General features: G+C 40.2%; 2 protein-coding genes and 1 non-coding gene across 3 annotated transcripts; 1 reads left to right on the top strand and 2 right to left on the bottom strand.

Annotated features, from left to right (window-relative positions):
- Positions 1 to 1,334: 1,334 nt before the first annotated feature.
- Positions 1,335 to 14,040, bottom strand: ND-24 (NADH dehydrogenase ubiquinone). Its single transcript, XM_080280468.1, has 7 exons — positions 13,735 to 14,040; positions 10,896 to 10,958; positions 9,184 to 9,246; positions 8,617 to 8,807; positions 5,012 to 5,219; positions 4,240 to 4,392; positions 1,335 to 1,445 (listed from the first exon to the last, which is right to left on the bottom strand). The coding sequence occupies exons 1-7, from the start codon at positions 13,771 to 13,773 to the stop codon at positions 1,428 to 1,430; spliced, it is 735 nt and encodes a 244-aa protein (XP_080136594.1). The 5' UTR covers positions 13,774 to 14,040; the 3' UTR covers positions 1,335 to 1,427.
- Positions 11,468 to 11,586, bottom strand: LOC145410503 (5S ribosomal RNA). The gene has a single exon (XR_013899293.1). It is a non-coding gene; the product is annotated as a 5S ribosomal RNA (ribosomal RNA).
- Positions 14,041 to 14,295: 255 nt separating the features above from the next.
- Positions 14,296 to 22,353, top strand: Lamtor3 (Late endosomal/lysosomal adaptor, MAPK and MTOR activator 3). The gene is made up of 6 exons (XM_080280640.1): positions 14,296 to 14,420; positions 15,656 to 15,690; positions 15,917 to 15,975; positions 18,717 to 18,850; positions 19,962 to 20,558; positions 20,657 to 22,353. Exons 1-5 carry the CDS (start codon positions 14,412 to 14,414, stop codon positions 20,094 to 20,096), a joined length of 372 nt encoding a protein of 123 aa, XP_080136766.1. The 5' UTR covers positions 14,296 to 14,411; the 3' UTR covers positions 20,097 to 20,558; positions 20,657 to 22,353.
- Positions 22,354 to 27,358: the final 5,005 nt, after the last annotated feature.

Genomic DNA, 27,358 nt, shown 5'->3' with positions numbered 1-27,358 from the left:
TGAGAATACTGTAATTTACTACTGTCTCTCAGGTAGAACTAGGATTTTTCAAAACTAATGACTAGCATATGAACTGGCATATCTACAGTAAGTCCTTTAACTGGGGAAAAAAAAAAAAAAAAAACATCTCATGATACTGAATGTGACATCACCAGAAAAAATAGTTAATGATCGAGATGGTTGGGTCTGGAGTAACTGGATATGTAGATTGAGTATTTGCGATAAGGCTGATAATGGAGAGATCATGTAAGGCCTGAAATATGGCCTTTAGAATTCTGAGATGTGTATGACACTGTGAACAGGGAGAGATAATGTAAGGCATTTCGGTTACATAATGTGGAAGGAAACTGCAGAATAAGTTACTATGATCATAGCAGAGTAAAGTACATCTATAGGTAGGTGGACATTTCAGTGTTTCAGAATTGTTAGTAGAATGGCATAAGAAATACTACAAGTGCCTGTGTTCAGAGACCCATGCTTCATAGCTGACAGGCCCAGTGAGTCAAGGTGCAGAACATTGCAGCTCTCTGAATCACAGCAAAAGATCATGGGTCTCCCTCCTGGACCATCAGGATACATGTGAAAAGACCAGATGAACTGTACCTAGCTGTTAAGACCTCAGTGAAGATAGACAACACAAAGAACAAATTAGACGTGTACACACATCCAACAACCTTTGACTTTGATGTGATCCATGGGAAAAAAGAGGTGTAAATGATTAATGTGCAGAGTCAGCTATGTCTCGAGAAAAGATGAAATTCTGAGGAGAACAGGTGGTTTGAGAATCTGATGGTTTAAAATATTCTGCTTAAATTCAGTAACTACAGTGCTACCTGCATGTGACTATACTAAATGATAGGTAAATGGTTTCCCTGTTAATCAGCAAGCTATTTACACTGTACAATGCTTGGTGGTCTAGTGGGCTCATGGCTTGAGTCAGCTGTTCAAGTTTTGTGCTGTCCAAAATGGTGCAAGTTCAATCTGAGGTTGGGATACAGAACAGCTTGATCTGATCTCCCATAAGATTCACTAACACCATAAAATATGCCTCAACTTTACACCAGTCCTCAATGAGACAACTCTAGCATATATTCAATATGGACTTGATATTATTGCTTAAGTGATGACATGTAAGGTGTGTGACTCAAAGGAATCCTGGGCCTTGCTCCTGATGGGGCAATAATGGCGGGACATGTGGACAATCATTAAAATCAGTTAAGATAACTGCTTCTGAAATTTGTTCCTTGGTGTGTTCCACCAAACTGCAAATACCAGTACATACAGCATTTAAGTTTTATTTGTTCTTGAGGAAGTAGGACTTCAAAAACTACTGTTTTAGTTTACTGGTTTATTTACATATACTGCATCAGTCATTTTTGAAGATACGCTGTAATATATACATACCTCAAGTGGTATCTTTCCAGACATTACAAATCATCACGAACCTGCCAAGAAAGATATGGTGAAGGTAGAGTTTTGCCTGTGAATTATATATATACTCATCCATCCATCCATCATCCAATCTTACGTTGCCCCATGAGAAGCATAGAAGCCCGGGGCTAGGCAGTTGGTCCTGACATTTAAGATGATAGTGACCAGCCTCACTCATCCCTGAGTGGCATTACATGAGCAATAAACCCCAATCACCCCTTGGATATAAACCTTCACTGGTTCAATCCGACTGGAGCACAATAATTACCCACCAAACCACCAGGCGACAAAATTTGGTTATATGGTTACCACCCAGCGTAGTAAATGGTTTCCTGGTGTACAGGAAACCATTTGGCTTGTCACTCAGCGTAGAGTCACCCACAGGCAGAAGGGAGAGGAAAGAATGAAGGAATGATTATATATAAATATTATGTGGTAGGTGGGGGCGCTCACCATCCACTTACTCAATGTAGTGCTGCTCTCAGATGTCTGCCCTATCCTCTCCTCCATCCTTCTTTCCTGCCATCTTCTGTCTATCTTTCCTTCATTCTTTCCTTGTCCTTCTGCCTACGGGTGACTTTACACTCCCTCTTCTGTCTTTCATTCCTCTTCCTTCTGCCTATGGGTGACTCTACACTGAGTGACAAGCCAAATGGTTTCCTGTACACCAGGAAACTATTTACTATGCCGGGTGGTAACCATATAACCAAATTTTGGCGCCTGATTGTTTAGTGGGTAATTATTGTGCTCCAATCCGATTGAGCCGGTGAAGGTTTATATCCAAGGGGTGGTTGGGGTTTATTGCTCACGTAATGCCACTAAGGGATGAGTGAGGTTGGTCACTCTCATCTTAAATGTCAGGACCAACTGCCTAGCCCCGAGTTCCTACGCTCCATATGGGGCAATGTAGGATTGGATGATGGATGGATTGGATAGATAGATAGATTATATATATATATATAAAACACACACACACTGGTAAGTAAAAAGGTGCTGCCTCTTGAAATCTTGGAAATCTACACTCTGTGGCATGTGTCTGTGACAAAGGAACTTTATGTATTTTTATCCTCCACTACAGTCCTCTTTCACTTTTCTTGCTCCTGACTCTTCATACTTCAATCATATAATAGTCTAACATATACATTTTAATGTGGGCACCAACATGCAATCAAGCAGATCTCTAAGCTTTTGTACCCAGTATTCTGTTTCATACCCATTTTACTTCATTTAGCAAGCTTGCTCACAAATTCATTTACATTTACTTAACATTTCTAATACTGTATTAAAATATGCAAACACATTCTGTTAACCACTATCAGTTACTTTATTTGCATTTACTTCTAGGTCTCATTACTCAGACATTCAGAAGCCTCAGAGTGATTGTTTAAAGATTTCTTTCACCACTGGTCAACACCACAGCATCATCTCCATACATCCTCCTCCTCCACCTAATTTTACTTCCCAAAGCTGCAGGTGGCACATTCATTCTCTGTGCACTTGCACACTCAGTTATATATACTTACCAATTCTTTATCTTAACACTACAGATCACTTTTTCAGAACAGCCTTTCCATCTGCTCCTTACTTCCCTTCCATTTATTTGATTTCTCAGAATACTTTCTTATCTCTACAATATCATGGGCTGTATTCTCGTCAGGAAAGGAGACTGTCTAATACCATTTTCTTAGCAATATGTATTTTACTAGTTCACTTTAATAACCTCTTATGTGGTGTTTATTTACTTTAATAACCTCTTGTGTTTTTTATTCACTCTAATAACCTCTCGTGTTCTTTTTATACCTTTTTCTATTTTCAGCATCACTGACACATAACATTCCAGTAAATATTAAAAATGCCAGTCATTCATAAACATTTTTTTCTTTTTTTTTTTTTACGCCGTGTCCCCTTTTGTCGATAAGGGCTTAAGCATTGCCCCTGGACAGAAGACCCAGGTTTTGAAGTGTAACACATTATGACCGGATGCCCTTCATGATGTCTACCAATGACCCTTGGGTGGACTCGAACCTCTGAACCTTTGGTCGGAGCGTTCTAACCCACTGAGTCACAACGGTTTTAAAAATCGGTGAAAATTGAAATACTGTACTGAGAAAGACGGGAAATATCTACCAGACATTCAGTTTTGAACGTGGCACGCCACGGGAGACCACTATGAGTCACCCAGAGCGTATCCCACATGCACGCCCTGCCCCTGCATCAGGTCAAATTTGACAGTGTATTTAAAAAATTGGCAAAAATCAGAATACAGTACTCAGACAGGCTGGAAATATTTATTTTTCCGCTCTGAATGTGGCATGTCGCAGAAGACCACTATGAGCCACCCAGGGGAAGATATTGAGAGGCAGGACCAGGGGTCAAGTTTGGAATATGGCAGTCATAAGAGTCACCGAGTGTGCATCCCGCCCCATCAACCTCAGGTCGCCCCAGACCTAGGACACATTGGGAGCATCACCAGGGTGTTTACTTCATTATACCATGGTCAAACACCACAGAAAACCGTCTGGTCCCCTATGGAGCGAAAGAAGTCTGCATCACATATTTCACCTGATGGATGTGGTCACGATGGGGACCCAAAATCGACCTTCCTGGCTTCTGTGAGTACCAATTTGGATGTTTTAATGAGTTCTGCATCAAACCTAACCTATCTTGGCTATAAATAAAAAAACAAAAATTGGTCGGCTGGGGGGGGGGGGTAATAAAGCTGTAAGAAAGATGTGCTACAGTTGCCCCTTAACTGTCAAGACTATGCCTCTAAATCTTACCCTCCCTCCCTTGCCCCACAGCACATACCTTAAAGTCAGGGCCAGGGGGTGGGCCAGTGAGAGTGGTGAGGCCCCCTGCTGGCTCCGCTGCAAACCTACCGCTGCGAGGACCAGGTTTGGGACTTTTGCCTGCTGCCAAGGAGTCGAGGATCTCATTGGTGTCAGCAACAGTGAGGTCCTCCTGTAATAGGGGTGGTAGTGGTGGGTCAATGTTTTAGGTGGTAATGGGTATGAGGTTACAAAGTACAAGAAGTGGTGATGAGTATACTTAAGTGAGAGCAATGGTAGCACCAGAGGTAAGTACAGTTCTAGTTATATGTCAGGGATGTATTATAGCAAATCAAAACTGGTTAGGTAAAGTGGGGGAAATTGACAGATCATATTTATGAACAGCACTGGAAATTTAAGTTCATTTTCTATAATGTACTAGGGACTTCATAGCAGAACAATGTTAATTAGGCAACACAGAAGCAAGGAATTATTATTGTGCTGTATTCATATAACATGTCTAAGAACAGGCATTATCTCAGTTCTTCACAGACCATCCAGCAATTGTTTGTCAGTTAATAGTTTACAAATGTACAAGAAGTCTTGAGTCTGAGATGTATTTTGCAGTATCAGATTTTATCAAACACTTGGAACTGTACGTTGGTGGAAACTACCAAATCAAGTTTGGTTGGTAGCAATGCAACTCTACTAAACAATTTTTCTGTAATAAACTGTACATTTACTGGCAAAAAATTAACATAAAAAAGGCAAATTATGCAAAAACTCATGGTACAGGTAAAAATAAAACTCACATAATAATTGTCATTAATCTGTATCATTGGTGCATTGACACAGGCCCCAAGACACTCCACTTCTGAGAGGGTGAACTTGCCATCAGCAGTGGTTTGGCCAGTGGTGATACCCAGTTTGTTCTTTATGGTGGCCATAATGTCATCAGAGCCACGCAGCCAGCATGGTGTTGTTGTACATATCTGGACGTGGTATTTGCCAACTGGATTTCTGCAGAATGAGAGATTGACTAGAAGGGTGTATGTGAGTACCAAGGTGATGGTTGAGAGGAGGGGAACGGCAACGATGAGGATGAGATGGAGGGATGGAGCGGAGAGAAATTTATGAGACAGAAGGCAGCCAAAATGGTAAAGGACAGAGTGACGGTGATTTGTTCGTGGCCATCCCTTACAGGATTAAGGCAAAGCGAAAGACAAATTCTTGAAACAAGACTACAGCTTCCCCTCCCCCTCCCGATTTTCATTCTTTTGCAGCTTTGTTTCATGTAGCTCAGTGGCATAATAAGACAATACAGTACTATGGTTCTCTATCCCTTCCACTGCAATTTGCAACTTCATCATACTACAGCGTTAATCTATTGTTAGACCTCTGTATTCAAGCTGGAGATGACAACTTTAGGCCAAAAGCTATAGTCAGTCATCACTACACTCTACCATCTGAACCCACTCTCAACTGAATAGTATTATCTGGCATTAACTGCAGCAGAATATACTAGAGTTGTCCTGACCGTGAGAGGATCAATGTTACCGGTATGAACACCATCTGGCTAAATACTGTACAATATAATAATATGGCATTACCTGGAATGGAATACCAGTGTTGTCCTGACCATGGGAGGGTTAACCATTTTGTTTCAATGAATATTTGTAAATTTTATTCTGGCTACTGGTATCTCCAAATGCATTAATTTAGCTCAAAATATGATGATATCACTCACTATCCCAACCCCAATTCCCACATAACCCCTAATGCTAGTCACACACGCAGGCAACTGGTGTGGCAATTTTATGACGACTGGCGCAACAGACCAATCCTCACCATGTGTGGGGCCCTTGAGTCCAGTCGTCAGGCTGAATGACTACCTCATGGAATTACGTCTAGTTATTATTTCACGAGGCCAGAAGGCAGCTTGGCATCGTTGGCACGTCATCTGCGTACAGGGACGGTTCGCGCCAGTTGTCCGCATGTAGGAACTGTCCATCGTCACTTCTGCTTAGTCGTGAACAAATGCTGGATACAGATACATGTGCCCATAACTAGACTCTGCTGTTGGTAGACAGCTACTGTGTTGTGACAGTATGTCTCAGAATGTGAAATATGTCTCCTGATTTTATTCAGGAGTTTGCAGAAATGTACAGCAGATTCCCAAGCTTGTGGAAACTGTGCAGTGCTGATTACTCAAACAAAACAGAAAGGCATGCTGTTTATGAACTAGCAGAGTTGTGCAAAACAGTGAGTGTAAAAGCCAAAATTGTAATGTTTCGCAGCTCACTTAGAAAAGAACTTTTAAAAAGTTTGGGAATCCAAAAGATCAGGGGCTGGAAAAGATGACGTATATGTGCCCATGATATAGTATTATGAGCTGCTGCTGTTTACAGCTGCTCAGGAAACTCCGAGAGAGTTGACTAGTTTAGAGCATCATAGATTGCTTGGCATGTCTCTGGGATTACTGCTGTAAGAGCTTGTACGGAGATACCTGTTGAAAAATTAAGATGTTCCGGTGACCATCCTGTTGCTAGGAACCTTACTGTTGCAACTAGCCTCTCCTTTACTGGATTCATTACTGTATCTTTCTTTTTTATCACTGGGGAAACCTGGTTTAACAAATGTCTGAATGAATCATCAGCCATCTTTAAGCAGTTTTTAAAATCATCAGGGTTATTTTCCCTCAGTCCATCCAGCAACACCATACGAAACAGCTGGTCTCTCTTTACCATGGCTTTGTCCACATTCAATGTTTTTATTACAACTTTCCTTTTCATCATTTAACAGCACTATCAATACCACACTCTTCCGGCTTTTACTTAACCCATTAACAGCTCATGGCAGTTTTTTGGAGGTGTCTGTGGTGTGCAGACATAGGGATAAAAATGAAATTTCCCAAGGGCCAAATTTTGTCTCAGGAATTGAGCGAACACATGCCGAAGTATATAATAACAAACTATTAGCTCATTATTTACCTTGGTAAAGCCATGGATGAACATCGAAGTGTCTGAATACCCTACTGGAATATATGGTTTTTGTTTTCGGTTTCGGTTTTGAAGGCTCAAACATGCTTGCATGGGTCGGCCTTGGTCACCATGGCACTATATTCGAAATTCACCTGCGCAGCCAGGGCTGTATTGAGCAGTCACACTCGGAACAGCCCAGGCTGTATAAAGCACTTAACGGGTTAAAGTCACGATGAGATGAATGTCCAGTTTCAGCCTAGGAGGGGAACTAAGAACTCTCCTGTGCTCTCATGCCTCCACACTCACAGACGACTGGCGTCTTAATTCCTGTCCTCACTCCAAGAATTAACGACAATCATCAGTGTGTGTGGAGTTTCTACTATGACGCTACGAACTGATGCTAGTCCACAAACAATAATCACCATGCCAGTCACCTGCATGTGTGGCTAGCTTAAAGACCATAATTCTCCCACCCTCTCTGGTCCCAGAACCACATTTGGAGTCTGATTTTTCAACTTTCACTAAGGTAAATTTTGGTCTTACAGATGTCAAGAGCTTGAGTTAACACACCAGAAAATGTATATTTCTCTCTCATATGTCTAATGGTTCCTGCACTATTGACCATCAAAGAATGTTGAAAATAAAAATTGTTACCCCTCGTGTAAAGATAGAAAGAGAAAAAAAAATTGCACCAAAGTAAATTTTGGCCTCAGAGATTTGAAGAGCTTGATTTTACATCAGAAAATGTATATATCACTCTAATCTGTCTAATGGTTACCACACTGTCAACTATAAAAAAAAAGAAGCCACCCCTCACTATGAGCGAGAATGGGATGACATAAGGTGGAACAGGGAGGTGGAGGGACATCAGGAGGGGGGTAAAGGGAGGGAATATGCCTGCCACACACAGCCAATACAGTCTGGAGTGGGTATGGGGGTGATTTGGATGAGAGTAGACATTAGGGACAGGGCCCAAAAGAACAGAGGGAGGTGGAGAAATGGCAGGGGTGGGGGGGGACCCTCCCTCACCACATCTAAGGGGACCAATCGGGCAAGACACCACCAGATATTGTACTTTCCATTGGCCAAGCTCCATATACATCACCAAAACAGTAGGTATATCTCGTGCCAGTTTTTGGTAGCTTGTGTACGATTGATGATGATGATAGGACTCAACGTACCACGGCCTGAACATATCGATATATGATCATAGGACTTCACAGGTTAAAAAACTCAGTGAAGTAGGACCTACAAATTAGAGTAATCAAGCTAATTATTTTTCATTCCTCCCTAAACAGCAAAGTACAGGGTATCCCTCTCACATTCTATACCTTGTATTTCATACTGCTATCAGATACAAATGATTCATGCAACACGTCTAACTGCCACAGCTGGCAATGAAGTGTCAGCAAACGTGTGCTCATGGCTGTTCCTACCTCATAAACATGGTGTAGAATGTGGCCACTTCATAGACTCTCATCCTGGGCATGTGCAGAAGGCGGGCTACTTCATGCATGGCACTGATGGGAAGCCAATTGCCAACCTGCCGCTGGGCCAGGTCAAGTAAAGGGATCACTGCTGCTTTCTTGTGGCCATCAGGGTAGATTGACATAATGGCTTCTGCTCGCTGTACAGGAGAATTGTATAACACAGTGAATGAAATAGTGTTACTTCCTGTAATGTGTATTCATCTGCAGTACTGGTATTAGGTATGTGCATGAGAAAAAAGTTATTTCTTACTTTTATTCATCATCATCTCCACCCCAAAACACAAGAAGCATAACGTTTTATAAGTTACTAAACTTTTGTTATACTGAATCTAAATTACAATGAGCCAGCTAGCTCTTAAAAAAAAAAAAGGGGGGGGGGGTGATACTGCATTATAGCATCTAAACCATTATCCTTAGGAAAAAAATTTGTCATTAAAAGTGACCAAAAACAACTTCAGTAAGTCTCCTCTTCTAGGATCCAGAGGTAACAATAGGTAACCTCAGTCCCCTCACCTTCATATTCTCTGGAGTGAAGGCAAATGGAGTATCTGCATTGTTGTCAGATGTATCATGATGCTGAAAAAGAAAATAACTGGTACATTACTGGTGTACTGTATTTAATCAGGAAAATAACAAGTATGTACAATCTGCAATTTTTACACTAGGTTTCTGTGAATCACTATATCATCACATGCATTGTAATTAGGCAAGATTCTAAATTACAATATGAAACAGGAGCCTGTGGACAGTACCATATGAATTCACATACTGAAGAACGAATTATGAAGCATGAAGTATAGTAATTATAAAATAACAACAATCAATTTTTGCTACCGAGGATAACTGCAGGCAAGCAAAAACAGCTTAAGTTAAATTTAGCCACTTAATGCATGAACACCTTATTTAAATTTTGTATTGGCAAACATCACACAAACCTACTCAGCCTAGGAGATAGCCACTACAGTACTTCCATTAACCTCTTCAGGAAATGGATATACTTTTCCTTTTGTCCCAACCAATGACAATTTTGTTTAGTACAGTACAACCGACACTACATTCCTGGGGAATCATCAGTAAGAAAAGTAAACATGGAATCATGATGAACATTATGAAGATCTTTACAGCCAGATGTTTCAAAATTTCATTCTTACTACCATCCAACAATTTTACTTAATTTGGAATTTTATATCTTGTAGCAGCACAGGGGTTAATAGTTTCTAGCTGCTCCAATATGAAAATCTATACGACTTAAATTTGTCTGATGGTAACAGAAGCTGAGTGCATTATAGCTACTAAATATGTCAAGATTTTGAAGGGGTTAAAATTTACCATATTTAATACTTTAGTTTGTTAACTTCACACAATTGCATCCTTTTGCAGCTTATTCCCTGTAGCTCAATGACAAAATATCACAATACAGTACCAGTACTGTACTATGGCAATACAGTACTGTACATCCTTTCCATTTTTAATAACTAGCACCATATTCTAATCTCTTGTTACAGATCAGCATTCAAATTTAAGCCAAGTTAAGCAAAGGGGGTCCAGCACACACACACACACAGAAAAGGAGCTTGGTGTGACTATACAGGATAACCTATCACCACAGAAATCTATCAACAGGATTACTGGAGGAACTTATGTGCTACTGAACAACATGAGTGGTATTTAATTATATGGATAAAGAGATCCTGAAAGAATTAATAGTGACCACAATAAGACCGACACTGGGATATGCAGCGGTGACATCGTCACCACACTTGAAAAAGCATACCAGTAAACTAGAATGAATACAAACGATAGCCACAAAATTAACACCGAGCTTGAGGGGGTTGTCTTACACGGAGAGATTAGAAAAGCTGAAATTGCCAACCCTGAGAGAAAGAAGAGAGAAGGGAGATTTGATTGCAATGTTTCGAGGAGTCAGAGGAATAGAACGTGTGGACAGAGAGGACCTCTTTGTGGAAGATGATGGAAGAACAAGAGGACATGAATTTAAGCTGAATAAGAGTCGATGCTTCGATGATGTAAAGAAATTTAGTTTTCCAAACAGAACTACAGAGAAATGGAATAATTTAGAAGGAGAGGGGGTGCAAACAGAGAGCATCCATGTGTTTAAATCTAGATTGGATAATTAATACTTACAGAGAAGAGATGGGACAACATGAGTGCTCAAATCTTGTATAATACAATTAGGTAAATACACACACACACACATAGCTCACCACAAAGAGGCTGTCACTGCACACTGCAGCACTCCTATGGATGCCTCGAACTCCAGTCCTCACCTGTGGAATGTGGAATCAAGGTTTGGTAAAGCTGCAGCTTCAGAATGTCAAGGTGATTCTGGTAGTTTTTTTTTTTTTTTTCCTAATCTAATCTGACAGTGTCTACCTAAACTAACCTATTTAACCTAACCTAATGTACCAGGACTAATGTTACTAACCTAGCCTAGTCTACCCTACTTAACCCTATTCTTGGTTCATATTAATGATCTCTTATCTGTCACCCACAATCCCATCCACTCATATGCAGCTGACTCAACACTACATAGTTCATTTACACTCAGACACCCATTTACAAAGTCTAATATCTCTACCTCTTGACTCAGTACAGCCATCTCCATAAATCAAGACCTATCTACGATCAGTGAATGGGGACAAAACAACCTTGCCTCATTTCATTTCATTCATTGCCAGACGCCATGTATCCCAGACGGGGTGGCCAATGGCTTAGAGTTAATTGTTTTACAGGGAGGGGCACTAATCCTCCACCAACCCCACTTGACACGTAGGGATGCCAACAGCATCTGGTGTTCCCAGGCGGTCACCCATCCAAGAACTAACCATACCCAACGTTGCTTAACTTCGCTGATCGGACGGGAAGCGGTATACTCAACGTGGTATGGCCGTTGGCTCATTTAATGCTAGTAAAACTAAATATATACAATTTACTAATAGACAGATATTGCCAGATTCGTACATTACCTTCAGTGCTACTAATAATCCCATCTCCAAAAGTATTGAAATTCTTGGCATCTCACTTAACAATGCCCTCAGTTGGACCTCTCATGTTAGATCACTTGTTAAAACCGCCTCAAAGAAACTTGGATTATTGTACAGAGTCTGTAACTTCTTCACTGACGAGCAGTTAGCTATTTATAAGTCATGTGCGCTCTCAGCTTGAATATTGCTCACCCTTGTGGAATGGATGTGGAGAGGTTACAATAAAACAACTAAACAAAATTCAGAACAAAGCTGTTAGAATTATTAACAACCTTGCCACTACAAATAAACTACCTCCCCTACAAGTAAGAAGGAATGTTGCCTCCCTCACATTACTGTATTTTACAGATATTTTTATGGGAAATGCTCAGACGAAGTTGCGTCCGTGGTGCCACCTCTCCATGCCTTCCCTCGTGCTACACGGGCATCTGGTAGCGCTCATGACTGGAATGTCATTCAGCCATATTGCAGAACTTCTGCCTATCAGAATTCTTTCATTCCCCGAACTGTATCTCTCTGGAACTCGCTTCCCCAGAGTTGTTTCCCTCCAAACTTCAACCCACAGCTGTTCAAGTCTAACTATTACAGATATTTTATGAACAGAGGATACCAGTAATCTGGTGTATGGATTATTATTTTTATTTTATTCATTTGTTTTTCCTTCCTCTGTTCTGGTATTTGGAGAAAAAAAAAAAAAACTAGTTTACCCTAACTTAACCAACTAATTTAGGGGTTTGACTGTCCATAACTACAATCAAGATTTCGGGTTAGTTTATCATCACCTTGACCTTTTTCCACAAAGGGATGGGGTGAGGTACAATCAAGAAAGCTTGGCAAGAGATAATATACTGTTAAAAAAATATTTCAGATAAAAAAGTAATGCTATATGAAGCAATGAGAAGAGCCAATGACTCTCTCCCTTTCCGTCAGTGACCTGCTGAATTTTGACTGTCCTTTATGTTTAGGGACCAATGACTATGCTAACTAAAGCCATGTATTTCTGCTGCCATTAAACGCTCACAATAAGCAAAAGCTGAACAATTTTGACCACTCCAGAGTGGTGCGAATCTGGTAGCATGTCCACCTCTAACTTGCGTGCATCAATCAATGTGTGCATGGTTCCATGCAATACAGGAATGGATGATGGGTAGATAGACTTCAATAAATGCAATTAAGCTATATCACTGAACTACTTTAAAAAATGGGCCAGAAAAACTGTCAACACCATCTTGCCATGATTAATTTTAACTACCATACTGTATTGCTTTCTATTACTGTTTGGCTGACACCCAGATGATTTTGGAGAGACCCCTTGGGATGAAGCCGTTATTGAAAGGCATATTCCAAATAAAGGTAATTTAAGTGAGATTCAGAGTACACAGCATCAACCTTTGTCTATAATGTTTGGATAGCATCCCCCCCCCCCATTAAAGCACAAAATGAAATGAAAACTGCAGAAGGCAGGTTCAACCATGGTACTGGTAGGCAGCTCCTGTATGTGTGATTAAATAAACAGAATACGGCAAGGCTACCAAACAGAGCTTTAATAGGCAGGCACCGGTGTCGTATGCATGGAGTGACATACTGAAAGTTATGGTACCGCTCCGCTCTGTGCACATGCGCTGAGTGGCCATTTAGCTTCTATTTTGAAAATATCCACGTTATCTCAAATTTTGTGCCATTTATCAACAATGCTGTATGAAATACATGTGTCAGGAAGATAGCTGGATGTGTTATCGACCTGTAGGGAACTATAAGTCGATATATGGATATATATAGATATATCTGTATATGTATGTTATAGACAGACTGTGAAATTAGACATTTCGTGAATTAAGATTAGTTTGATTTTATTTAGGTTAGGTTGATCTTGGATAAGGTTAGGTTTGGTTAATTTAGGCTTAATAAAGAAGGGAATGGTAACTTCCAGCATAATGTCACTCCCTGCATATGACACCGGCCTACCTTTGCTTACACAACCTTACACCCTGCCTCTGTTAAATAAGGTACGTTGTTTTACTAGTGATATGTCATCAAAGCAAGTTACTTTTGGACTTACCGAGGAGGACATGAGGGTCCTGGCAATGGAAGGTAACATAATTTTATCCCGTCTTGTGTCTTTCAGAAGGATCAGCTGCTGCAAATTCTGCAATGGTCAATAACAACAGCTACGAGACCTCACGCTCCTGCTGCCATCTGCCGGAGCTCGCATGTACAGTTAAGCACAAAAGTTTTCCTGGTCATTCATCTCTTGTGCTTCTCACTACAATCTTATGGCTAACTTTCCTAACCTGACGGAGAAGTTATATGTTTCTCTGCCCGTAAATAACTCCTTGTTTTGTTTTATGTAACGCCTTCCTCCACCTGTTCCATCTTGTCCTATCCTAATGCAAATTAAATTCCTTTGTCCGTGTGTTTTCACCTCTGTTAAACCACCCACCATCCAAGTTTATTACCAGACTATAATGTAAAAGTAAGAAGGTCATAATGATAATAACTCATACAGAAAATACAAAGATCAAGTTAGGTTTTGTGTTTGATGTATGACGAGCCCATCCGAAGTCACATTTACAGAAATTCGAACAGAGTTAGTCTGGGCAGAATCAGCTGACCCATCAATGTAAACATCAATGGTTACACGAGCTTGGAAATTAAAAGTTGCTGCTGTACTCAAGTTTCGCCGGGTCAAGAATATCGCCTTTTTGAGTTGTTTGTGTCATATTTTTAGAATCAGCAATGGCAGAGGTGAGGTGTATCTAGTGCAGGGAAAGCATGTTGTGTTGGGTGGTTGATGAATGTAAAAGCTTAGGTTGAATATCAGCCATGTACGGTAGTGATTGATTGATAGATGAATAATGATCATTGTGTAAAGTACTCTGGTAATATTTTACTAGTGAATATCGCTCGTTTCGAGAAGTCTGTAATTCATGGTAATGTACAGTACGAGAGCTATTTGCGACGCTAGAATTCTGCACAAATAATGAAGGTTCAGGACAGAATAATGTTGCTTTGCAGATAGGTTAGATCCCCTGAGGCTTGGTTTTCTTGTGCAGTTTGTCAGGTTCTGTTATTAATTTGGGTAGAATATGTCATGTTAACAGAGATGCAATAATGGATCAGAAAGCAAGGAGAATCTCCCCCCATCCTTGTTTTCTTAGTACCATACACTTTAAAGCTTTTCCAGTGGATGTTTTTACTTAGGTGAGATAATGCTTAGGATTGCACAAACTGTGGTGATTTTTTAAAATGTTTATTAGTAGAGTTTCATTCTAAAAATTTGTTACAAACATTGATTAAAATGTAGGAGAGCGAGCTCTTGTTCTTCTGATATAGTATATTTGTTAAGAGTTTTTACTGTAGCTACCTGTTGAGTATAGACTGGTGCTCAGTCCTGTAAGCTGAAAAAGATGCAGGAAAGTGTAATATCAGTGTTACTGACCTGGAAAATTTTTTGTCTACATACATAACTAGCGAATGATATGCAAACCAAAGTGAACGGGTCCTACCCTAATTGTGAAAGTAATAGCCCGTAATTTTTGCCTTATTTGCAGCTTGCTGTAACCCAAATAATCTTCATCACTAACAACTGGGTTAGATATATAGAAAGTCATTGGTGGGAGTATGTACTACGGTAATTGGAAATGTTCAAGATTTAACATGTCACAAGCAGTAAGTTGTTGAAGTGTTACTGGTAGGTTGTTTCTATCAAGAGCATAAGAAAATAAGATTTCTGCATTAGTGCTATTATGTAGGGTAGTTAATGATTCTGAAATTGACTCCCTTGATTATATTCTGTATTGTAAAAGTTATGCTATTTTGACAATGTCAGTAATGGAATTTACACACTTTGACGTGTACTGGGTGGCATAATACTCTAGTTATATTATAAAGTTATAATTCCTGTGAAGAATTGATACATTAATATGCATTTGAAGTAAGTATCAATGTGTACCCTAACTTTATATTCCTTTTTACCACAGGAAATGAAGAAACATCTGTTTGATCTTATGAATAGGTAAGATCATTTATGATCATTTATTATTCCATTGATGATATAATGACTTAAATACTTGTAAAAAGATTGGTAGAAAAACTGTTACTGAAACTATAATACATTGTATTTATACATATCTTAATAATCTCTTTAGCTCTTGATACAGTACTTCATATACCGGTATATATATATATATATATATAATGACAGTCAGATATAATGGCTAACTTGTTTGTATACATTCCAGCACTGAAGATGTTTTGGGGATCATTATAACCGACAGAGATGGAGTGCCAATACTGAAAGGTTTGTTAAATTACATGCTAAGTTTTCATATGTGTGTGTGTGTGTGTGTGTGTGTGTGTGTGTGTGTGTTGTTGTTGTTGTCAAACCTTGAAGTCGTTATATGAAGTTGTCAACACCAGTGTAATTACAGGTTTTTTACATTAAAAAAATTTGGTAATGTTAGTGCCTTTCAAACTAATGCATGGCAGATTGATATTTTAACAAAGTTGTTGTTGTTAAGGTGTAGGAAGGTGTACAGAAATTTTCATAACTAGTGTATAGCATATGTCTTTATGCATTATTACAGTGCCTTTTAAAAAAGAAATAGGGTTGTGAGGATCAGCTACTTGTTTCCTATTTCTCTGTTACATGGTTTGGATGTTAGTAGTAACGATTATACTGTACGTGAAAACATGCATGTATGCTCCCACACTGTGTCCTTTCATGTCCTCCATTTTCTGTTATGATTGATATGAGAGAGAGAGATTAAAAATATTGATGAAAAGGAGGAGAAAAGAAGAGATTCTACACAACCATTTTACAGTGCTCGTCAGAAGTATGGGGCGCCCTGCGTCCCTCCTGAGAAACAAACCTTTCAACATTGAAAAAACATATAAATAATGCATTTTATTTACCTTTAGTGCTTCGTAGGGTAGCCTTTACGTTTCTTCACGGACCTGAGACGTCTTGGAAGTGAAAGGGCGAGGCTCCTGAGGTGCTGGAGGGGTATTTTGTCCCAGGAGTCACGAATGGCGGCTTCCAGCTTAGGCAAAGAGCTCACGTCCTTCCCTTGGAGACTCTTCTTTACGAGGTACCAGAGGTTTTCAATCGGGTTGAGGTCTGGGCTATTTCCTGGCCAGTCTGTCATGAATGATACCTCGCAGTCACGAAGCCAATTGGTGACCGATTTGGCCTTGTGAGGAGGTGCACCGTCCTGCTGAAACACTCGTGCACCTGTTAGCTCGAAGGAGTCTGGTAAATGATCACACAGAAGCTCCAGGTAAACATCCTGATTCACTCTGAGGTTCTTGGGAAGTACAACAAGCTTCCCCAAACCCTTCCCTGAAAAACAACCCCATACCATGAGTGAATCAGGATGTTTAACTGTGCTTTCTACATACCTTGGGTCAAGTGGGTCACTACCTTTGCATGCTCCTCTGTTACAGGTAACACTAAACGTTGCCTCATCAGACCACAACACTGACAACCATTGCTCCTCACCCCAATTTAGATATTTATTAGCAAAGGCAAGCCTACGAATTCTCTGGCTGCTAGAGAGAAGAGGCTTTTTCACAGGCCTGTGACTTGTGTAACCAAGCTAATGCACCCTACGAGACACTGTTCTCACTGACACCTCACCAAACACTTCTGGGTTGCTCTCCTTAATTTTCCTTGCACTCACACAAGGATTAAACTCCACTGCACGTTTTAAAACATTAACAGACCTTGAGGAAGTTTTCCTAGGCCTACCAGACCTCGGTTTCTTTGTGGGAACTTCACCACTGTTTTCCTCCCGAAACCGCGCACACCAACGACGCACTGTCGATCGTGCCACACCAACCAATTCACTAATTTCCTTTGTCTGGTGGCCTGCCTCCTTTAGAGCAATGATCTGGGATATGATTTCACTCGATAGTTCACGGGTAGGTGCCATAACAAAGTTTTGAAGGCCAAAACACTGCGGGACACTCGGTAAAAAATGGCGCAATTTGAGAGGGACACTCGGCGGAGTTCCTCTCTCTCAGGCAGCCCGTGGGCGACTGAGGCGGGAACCAACCAGCGCATCAGAAGGCCTCAGGCTACCGTGACGTCATGCTCGGAGCTCAAACTTGTGGCTCAATTCTTACCCCCCAAAATGGGTGATTCTTTTTGGGCCATAAGTATTGCGCGCCCGGCGGACAACGCTGAATACTTCTGACGAGCACTGTATTATCAGAAAATATAAATTAGAGACGATGGTGGGGAAAGAGGTACTGGTATGGATGTTTATGATTTATTTCTTGCACTGTACTATTCTGAGCCAATATCCATCCCATATGGAAGAATTATATATATGTATGGGCTCCTATCTTCCTATTTCTCCCATCTTTCCTGTCACTACTTATTGCTTTTCTTTCTGTTACAGGTGGCTTTACATTGAGTGACAAGCCAAATGGTTTCCTGTAAGCCAAGAAACCATTTACAGCGCTGGGTGGTAACCATACAACCAAACCATACGTGCTCCCTATGTGTCAAGTGGGTTGGTGGAGGGTTAGTTCCCTTCCCTGTAAAACAAATAACTCAGAGTCAAATGGCCACCCCGTACGGGATTATGGCGTCTGGCAAAAGAAAGAAGAAGAAGAAAGGTCCCTGATGGTTAATGGGTAATTATTGCTCTCCAATCGGATTGAGCTGGTGCCAGGTTGTATCCGGGGGGTGGTTGGGGTTTATTGCTCATGTAATGCCACTAAATGATGTGTGAGGCTGGTCACTTTCATCTTAATTGTCAGGACCAGCTTGCCTAGCCCCGGGCTCCTACTTTCCTCATGGGACAACATACGATTAGATGATGAATGAATGAATGAATTAAATTGTCTGGAGGTAGCAAGAATGAAATACAAAATTTATTAATCAGATTAAAGTGGTTAAGATACATCTGTTTTTTGGTGAATTTAGAGTCTTAGTGTTGCTGAAATTGTATCATCCCAAGAAAGTTCAAAAGCAGTTATGCTTTGCATTTGAACAGCTTATGGCACTGATATTAAGAAACTTTCTTCCCATAGTTGCCTCAGAGGAGACCCCTGAGTTGGCCCACCGTCCCACCTTCATCTCAACATTCAGCATGGCCACAGACCAGGCCGGCAAGCTGGGTATGGGCAAGAACAACAAGATGGTGTGTGTATACAACAACTACCAGGTCAGGCTCCTCAGGATTTATGTCATGATAGGTTACGGTATTACTGTACCATAATTACTATACTGTAATACAGTACAAGGTTTCCACAAAATCCTTTTAGGATTGCAAAAATTGATTGCCTCTGGCTTAACCCCTTCACCATGAAGTTAACTCCATATATAACCACTTTACCATGAGCTAATCATCTCACCTGTACCATATCCAAGTAGTAGGAGGAGGAGCCAGGAAGCTTTAGGCAGCCCTCCTCTATCCCCATAGTAAAGCATTGGCCTTTGACGTCCTGGGAACGTCCTCGTACGCTCCTGTTGCCTAGAAATGACGTATGGTACAAGGTACATCATCATGGCAGTAGGGTTAAAGTATCAAGATGCAGTATTACAGGTTAACCATTAAAAAGCCTCAGGCTTGTCTTTCATACGGAAGAAGCCACTTTTCAACATTTTAAGCCATCTACGTATCATTTTGTATCGTTTTTAAAGGTTCCAGCGTGCGTGCATGTGTCAGCCTTGGTCACCTAATGGTGGCTCTCCATACTGTTCAATCCCTGGTAGCGTTCCTTATTGAGTCCCCTATATATATAAACCCAGTAAGACTTTGTGGGCACCCTGTACATGTACTGAGTAGAGTAAGGAGACACTGGGTTCTGTGGCTTCTTTATCTTGGTAGGAGTTTAGAGACTGTCCAAATTTGTTCCCACCCTGTGCTTGTTGTAGTTTTTCTGAGTGCCAGTGTACTTCCTCAGTGTTTAGAGGATACCGTAACTCCTTCAGTTTAAGATTTGTTATTATATTTTATTTTGGCTAATGCCAGATAATTTCAGTTTGATTTTGGTGAGATATCCCAGGTTGTAGGAATTAAAACAATCTCAGTAACTCCGCCAGCTTGGGAACATCTGTATGTTTTGATGGCTCATGCCAGACAGCTTTACTCATATTAGTTGAGATGTCCCAGGAATGTTAGGGTGCAGTTTTATTATAGTAAAGTCTGTCAGTTTCTATACTAAAGCATTTAATATCTTTTAAGTAATTTCATTGATACAGGTAGCGGTTTTTATTTTATTTATATTTTCCTGGTTCACTCTACTCTGACTTAATGTTGTGTGTGTGTTCAGGTGATTCACTTCAATATGCTGCCACTGGTGGTGACCATCATTGCCTCCAGCCGAGCCAATACTGGACTTGTTATGAGCATGGACAAGGACATTGCACCTGTTGTCTCTCAGCTGGCTCATGTGGTTGACATCTAGCACAGTAGCCATACACCACAAGTTGACCAGGACTTTTAAGGTTTGCTTCACTATACATATTTGTACATGAACCTGTTCTGTTAAAAGTTTTTCAGTGCTCATGAGTGCACAGATAAACTTTTAAGATACACTAGCACACATATTTCCATTGGAAATTAAAACATCTACACATTTTAATACAAGATTGTACCCCACTGTATTATTTTGCTGTTAATCAGTCAAGGTTATGAGGCTGTGAGATACAAGTAATACTAAATGATAGACTTACTTCCTGGGATGATAGTAATTACTGAAGGTGTATGTTTGTGGTACCAAAAGCAATATGAGAAATTGTATATTAATGAATATTTAGAAATGACATTACAGGAGAGAAAAAAGCAAGTGCAAATAAAGGAAATTCAGGAAGGGAAGGAGAAAATGCAGTGGGTATATGTTGCAGATTCATTAAATTGTTAAGGACTGGTACTATCTATCTATCTAGATAGATAGTACCTATCCTTGACAATTTAATGAATCTGCAACATATACCCACTGCATTTTCATTAAATTGTCAAGGACAGGTACACATACACATAAAATTTGGTACAAACACAGCACGCTCAGAGTTTATGTGACATAAGGTCTTGAGGAAAGCCTTTGATTAGATTGAGTGGATAGGATTGATATAGTTGTGGGAGAGGTGGAGGCTGAATTGCTAGAGAGGCGGCCTGCTGTTCGAATGGACCCAGGATTGAATCCTGGCTGGGACAGGGAACAGTTTAAGGATTTGAATTTCACAAAAGCAGACTTAACTGTTCTACCAAATGACCCACCAACATGTCGTAAAAATACCCCCGTTATTACCTGTACACCAGTCGTGGATCAGACAGCCGTAGCATGTATTCAGTATGGACAGTGGGTGTTAGTGCTGAAGTGGTGTCATATGGAGGTGTGAAGGAGGACAACTAGGCCTTGGGATAGACCCTAAAGCCTTTGCCCAGAGTTGGACACACACAAAAAAAAAGAAAAGAAGAGAAAAGGTGATGGAATAGCAAAGGAGTGAATGAAACCATTGAACCACTTGGTAAAGGTTTTGCATTCAGGATACACACTTCTGTCAGATTGAGGTTGTAGATGTTAAGGATATGCTTTGTACCAGGTAATTTTTAGGGTATGGCTGTGGGAGTGGGAAGACGTACTCCATTCATCACCATCATTCAGTCCTGGATTACCCCATCAAGAGTGTAGAGGTCCAGGGCTAGGCTACTGAGTCAAGATTTCCAAGGCAAGAGTGACCAGTCCAACCCTTGAGCAACATTATATGAGCAACAAACCCTCTTCTGTCTTTCTTTCCTTCATTCTTTCCTCCTCCTTCTGCCTGTAGGTGACTCTACACTGAGTGACAAACCAAATGGTTTCCTGTGCAACAGGAAACCATTTACTGCGCTGGATGGTAACCACATGACCAAATTTTGGTGCCTGGTAATTATGGAGCTCCAGTCGGATTGAGCCGGTGAAGGTTTATATTGAAGGTTTATATCCAGGGGGTGGTTGGGGTTTATTGCTCACATACTGCCACTCAGGGATGAGTGAGGCTTGTCACTCTCATCTTAAATGTCAGGACCAACTTGCCTAGCCCTGGGCTCCTATGCTCCTCATGGGGCAATGTAGGATTGGATGATGAATGAATGAATGATAAACCTCAGCCACCACTAAAGTTTAATCCCATGTGGGGTACATCTGCTTCCCACTGGACTACCCACAGGTCCATTTGTTTGTTGTATGGTTACCACCGAGTGAAATAATGCAGAATTACGTCAAGCAACGTTGGGTCTGGTTAGTACTTGGATGGGTGACCGCCTGGGAACACCAGATGCTGTTGGCATCCCTACATGTCAAGTGGGGTTGGTGGAGGATTAGTGCCCTTCCCTGTAAAACAATTAACTCTAAGCCCTTGGCCACCCCGTCTGGGATACATGGCATCTGGCAATGAATGAATGATGAACATCAAGCAATTTTGCTGTAGGTATGCAGTCTCCATATTATTTTCCTTGTAACAACTGTGATACTTTAATGTAGCAAGTATGTTTGTTGTAAGCATTGTAAATTGATAATTGGATCTGAATTCTGCAATTATTATTATTTTTTTTTTCTGATTGATTTCTCAGTTCTGTATTCCTGTTGTATTGCTGTTTGTTAATTTAAGTTCCTAGATGAACAATATTAGTGTCATTAAAATGCAGTAGTTTTTAATTACAGTACCCATTTTGCAACTTTTATTATTATTCAACTTTGTACTTTCATTTGACATGTAATACTGTAGTTGAGAATCATATTTTGATTTTATAGTAATAATGAATTATAGTTTCAGTGCCTTTCCTTTTACTCATAATCCTTTCAGCATGATCATGCAAACTTTTATGGTTACCCAGCTCAGACAGTTATCACTTATTACTTGCACAAATACATGCAGTCCTCATTATGTCAGGGTTGTGTTTCAGAATTTCACAGCTTTTTCCTTATAACTGAAAATGAAAACTAAGGAATCTGGAAAACCATGTGTATTACGTATCAGTGGAACTTTAATAGGCAGTTTTATTATTATTATTTTTTTATTTTTTATTATTATTATTTTTTTTTTGTAAAAAAAAAATATATGTATATATATATATATTGACGATTGACTGCACCATGGAAGAATGAGGATGTGCTGCAAATACAGTGAACCTTTTATGTGCAGGGGCTCCATACATTGTTTTTCCTAGTGCGTAGATGAAAAAAGTGGTACAAAAGACACCATATGCATGGAAAAATCATATGAATTGCACAAGCCTGTACAGTACCAGATTGTACCAAAACCCATCTGATACCAGTGTTGCCTCAGGCTACAGGACATTGTAAACCACCTTTGTGGTGATATCGTAGCCTCAGTCACTCAGTGATGCTGCCAGAATCTTCTGAGAGTCTCTCTTCCAGTTCAGGTGTATAAGTAATGGTAACCAGAGTTGACCAGCTGCACTGACGCACTATGTATTTTCAAGTTTGTTGCTGTACTTTTACGCTGTTGTGTCTTGTATGACTGGCCTATATTCTGGCATGGCTTCATTTTTGATGCACTCTATTTTTCAACCATGTTACAGTATGTTTAATCAGCTGTCTCGTGTACTGGCATGTACTGTGATTTAGTTTAGCTTCAGCAGATATCAGGCCTAAGTGAAAGGGCCTTTCCTTAGCAGTGGATAAGAAAGTGTTGCATCACCTAGACAACTATAAATGAATGTGTGATATTGCTAAGACCTTTAATGTTACTGAATCTACAGTGGGAATTGTGTAGAAGAGCTATGAAAGCATTGATCATGCCTTGTTGCTAGCAAATTGACTTAGATCATCATTAGTTATTATTTGATATATCTAATGCCAAAATTAAGTGGAGTGAATTGGTACCAGATAAGGTACCGTAACCAGGTAGTGAATAATGATAACAGTTACCAGTCATTATGATTATATAATTTCCATGCCATAATTCTTGAGTTAACTAATTTAATACTTTCTGTGTTGTAGATATGTGAAACCTTCTAAGTAGCTAATCAAAGTAGGGAGGTCATCAAGTAAAGTTGGGCATGTCCCACAAGTATTTCCTTTTGACAGCACCTCTCTTGTTGTCCGTCATACAGGAGTTCAAGAGTATGGTTTTGTTCAAATCATTGTGAAGATTTATAGAAAACAGAGGATCATCAACAATGCTAATGAATACAAGACAGCAAAGATGTCATTTCTGTATGCTGTTGGTTCATTGGTTGTGGAGCATTAGAGGTCAGCACTTGCTCTAATGCCTCTACACACTGACCATCAGAAATTATTATTTGTTTAAATCAAATTTCTGCAGGTTCTGAAAGTTTTGCTGTCATTTTTGTTTTATGTATGTATCACTGCATTAATGCCATAGGGGTTTGATAACCCTGCTATACAGTACTCATGTTGTGTAGTTCGTGTGGCACAAGAGTCAAAGATATTGGAACTAGGGCTTCCCTTGCTGATGCATCTCCTGCCCCTTTCCACTTGCAGACTTGGGAGAATTTGCATAATTCACTGTCATATTATGTTTTGTAACCATTGTTAATTCTTTTTGTGATTTTTGTCTCCTGAGGGATGCCAGAACCTTGCATTCCTCAACTGTTAAGTGCAGAACAGTGTACAGCTTGATAAATTTGTTTTCTTTTTGTAAGGATATGCAAGGAATTATCAGTGGATGTAGATACTGTATATGTATCATATGTGTCTTGTACTGTATGTAAGAGTTGCAGGAGGTATAGGCATTACTATAGTCATAGCACAATATGTAACACTAGCACAGTATGTAACAATCAGGTGGATGTCTGGTGCATGGAGAATGTGAGTGCATGCAAGTACTTGGGTAGTGTGATGAGTAAGGAAAGGGTACAGCTGGGAAAGAAGGTTGTTGGTTCACAGAAAGCAGTGGTGAGAAATAGGGAGGTGAGTATGGAAATCAAGAAGTCACTGCATGATAGTACTGTGATCCCTACCCTGATGTATGGAAGCGAGGTGTGGACCTTGCTAGAAAGAAACAAATCAAGAGTGAGAGCAGTGGAAATGAGTTACCTGAGAGGAGCATGTGGAGTGACATGGAGGGACAGGTTGACGAATGATGAAGTGAAAGAACATTGTGGGGTGGATGTGGATGTGATTGAGAGAATTAGGAGAAATACACTGAGGTGATTTGGACATGTGGAGAGAATGGAGAATGAAAGACTGACTAAGAGGCGGTATGTAGGTAAATTGGAGGAAGGGAGAGGGAGGGGGAGACCGAGGTGGAGGTGGAGGGATGGAGTTGAGAGGTATATGAGGGAGGGGGGAGTGAGTTGGGTGGAGGACAGTCAATTGGTGGGTGACAGAGTGACTTAGAGGCATTTTGTTTGCGGCCACCCTTTCTGGGAGTAGGGCGTCAGTCTATAGATAGGTAGATAGATTGATGTCTGGCGCATAAGAAAGAGAATCACAAACATCCCCAGGTCCTAGACTACCAAGAATGTCAAAACACATGATGTATGTCAGATACACACTTCAACTTACGGAAGCCAGTTAGCCACATGATGTGTGTTAGACACTATACACGCGCACATACGCACACACGTCAGCCAGAAACCAGGCAGTAATATATATCCAGAAATCAGGTGTAGGAGTCAGAAGGAGAAGGAGATTGGGGAGAGTAAGAGATAGAGTAGGAGGCTGGCAGCGAGTAAAAGATTAGCTGTCACTCTGTCAGTCAGTGAGTCACGTCACTTTGTCCGTCACACAACTGCAGGGGCAGGCGGTGAACAGTAGTACCGTGTCACAATAAAATCCCTTAACCCCAGAGTGTCTCTACCTCACCTTCATTTATGATACAAGATAGGCTAGGGGGGAGGAAGTGAGACAGAGAAATACCAACCTCGAGACTAGAAAGATAAAACCTCAAATATACAATCTCCACACTGCCCAACGCCTCACAACTTAGCATTGGTAGCAGCCCAAACTGGCGACATAGGTGCCTCTCTAATATACAACTACGATCCCAGCCTCCTAAGCTATGACTGTTCTCTACCGTACATTTGGCAGTAACAGTAATCTACAATACTCTATGATCCTGACACTGGTGGCACTGATTCTCTACATTATCCACATTATTGGCACTGGTGGCACCTACCTACCTAGATACCTGCCTATCTGCCTGGTGATTTAGTTGGCAATTAAGGTGCTCCAATCAGATTGAGCCTATGCAGGTTTATATCCAAGGGGTTGCTGGGGTTTACTGCTCATGTAATGCCACTCAGAGATGAGTGTGGCTGGTCGCTTTCATCTTAAATGTCAGGACCAACCTGCCTAACCCTGGGCTTCTGCACCCTCCATGGGACAGCACAAGATTAGATGATGAATAAATGAATGAGTAAAATATCTGTTTATATATCTTTATGTCTAACTGTATGATATATATATATATATATATATATATATATATACATGTTCCTAGTCAATCTCTCCTCCTTCATTCTCTCTACCTGGCCAAACCATTTCAAAACCCTAATGCTTTTCAACACATCCGTATAAGTACCACAGCGCTCCTTCAGTTCCTCAATTATCTGTCTGTATCATGTCATTTGTCTCTTAATTCCTTTTCTCCTATTGCACATATAGCTTAAGTGATAATTATACTGTACATACATGTACAGTTCAAATTTTTAGACAGTTGTTTAGCAGTGTGGCATGGGGTCCTGTTCTTACAACATTCATTGTTCTGGTGTATCAGATATAATATCCAGTTGTGAATAGTAAAAGCTGACTCGAATATATATATATAGAATATATACTGCATAATAAATATATATATATATATATATATATATATATATATATATATATAAACTTGTATTTAACTTATAGATATCCAATGCTATGTTTGTTTGTTTTGGGTACATTTTTTTCCCCTGCTTGGGCTCACAGTACATATTTCTGTTAATTATCTCTTATCATGCACCCTCTTTTGATACTTTCTGGATGCATTCTTACCCCATCCATTGGCGGAAAAGAGGTGAAGATGAGGATGATTCATAATAGACCTTGGGACAGGAGGGAAAAGTATTACTGATGTACAGTATATTCAACTCATAGTAATATGGGCTGGAGTTGGAGAGAGGGGGGAGGCAGATATCAACCCCTCATCCTTTCTCACCCCACCCACTCCATGTGTTGGTGCAGGATATGGCACCCCTACCAGCCGTCCATGGAGCTGGTTCCTATGGTAGGGGAAGGGCAAAATGAAGGTGGGACTTTTGTCTCTGATTCATGTTGTAAGAGAGATCAAAGGCTTTTGCTTTTAATCTTAAACCTCCAAGTGAATTAGTGGGATATTGGTTTACTCATACAGTATCTTATTTATAAAACTATGGAGAATTTAAGATTATGAAATTTTTTTCAGAATACATATATTTTTTTTTTTTTTTTTAATCCTTATATTGTTAATTTTTTTAGTGAAATCAGCTACAGATCATGCTGTGGCACAAATTTGATATAACTGTTGCCATTTTTCCAGTTATCATACTGTACATACGCCAGTACTCAGTCTTGACTGCATCGTGAATGAGATAAGAGTACTCTAGCTTTACCCCTTATTTTGGATGGAGTAATGTATATCAATATTTACATGTGTTAAGTATATCTATGGCATTTAGTATGATGCCAATAAATATATTTCTCATAGGACTGGTGTATAAATATATCGTCACTTA

Source organism: Coenobita brevimanus, chromosome 85 (assembly GCF_032717465.1).
Source record: "Coenobita brevimanus isolate Jiangsu-jjx chromosome 85, ASM3271746v2, whole genome shotgun sequence".
NCBI lineage: Eukaryota > Metazoa > Arthropoda > Malacostraca > Decapoda > Coenobitidae > Coenobita > Coenobita brevimanus.
This window is presented reverse-complemented; position numbering and strand designations above follow the sequence as displayed.

What these genes read in the sequence shown, in the direction of transcription:
- Lamtor3 (XM_080280640.1), top strand. An exon ending in CTGTTTGATCTTATGAATAG is followed by an intron (nt 15,691 to 15,916) that starts GTAAGATCATTT and finishes TATACATTCCAG; the next exon opens with CACTGAAGATGTTTTGGGGA. An exon ending in GTGTATACAACAACTACCAG is followed by an intron (nt 18,851 to 19,961) that starts GTCAGGCTCCTC and finishes GTGTGTGTTCAG; the next exon opens with GTGATTCACTTCAATATGCT.
- ND-24 (XM_080280468.1), bottom strand. Translation starts at nt 13,773, where the DNA reads ATGTTACCTTCCATTGCCAGGACCCTCATGTCCTCCTCG. An exon ending in GCAGTGACAGCCTCTTTGTG is followed by an intron (nt 9,247 to 10,895) that starts GTGAGCTATGTG and finishes TTTCTTTTTCAG; the next exon opens with CATCATGATACATCTGACAA. An exon ending in TCACTCCAGAGAATATGAAG is followed by an intron (nt 8,808 to 9,183) that starts GTGAGGGGACTG and finishes TCTCCTGTACAG; the next exon opens with CGAGCAGAAGCCATTATGTC.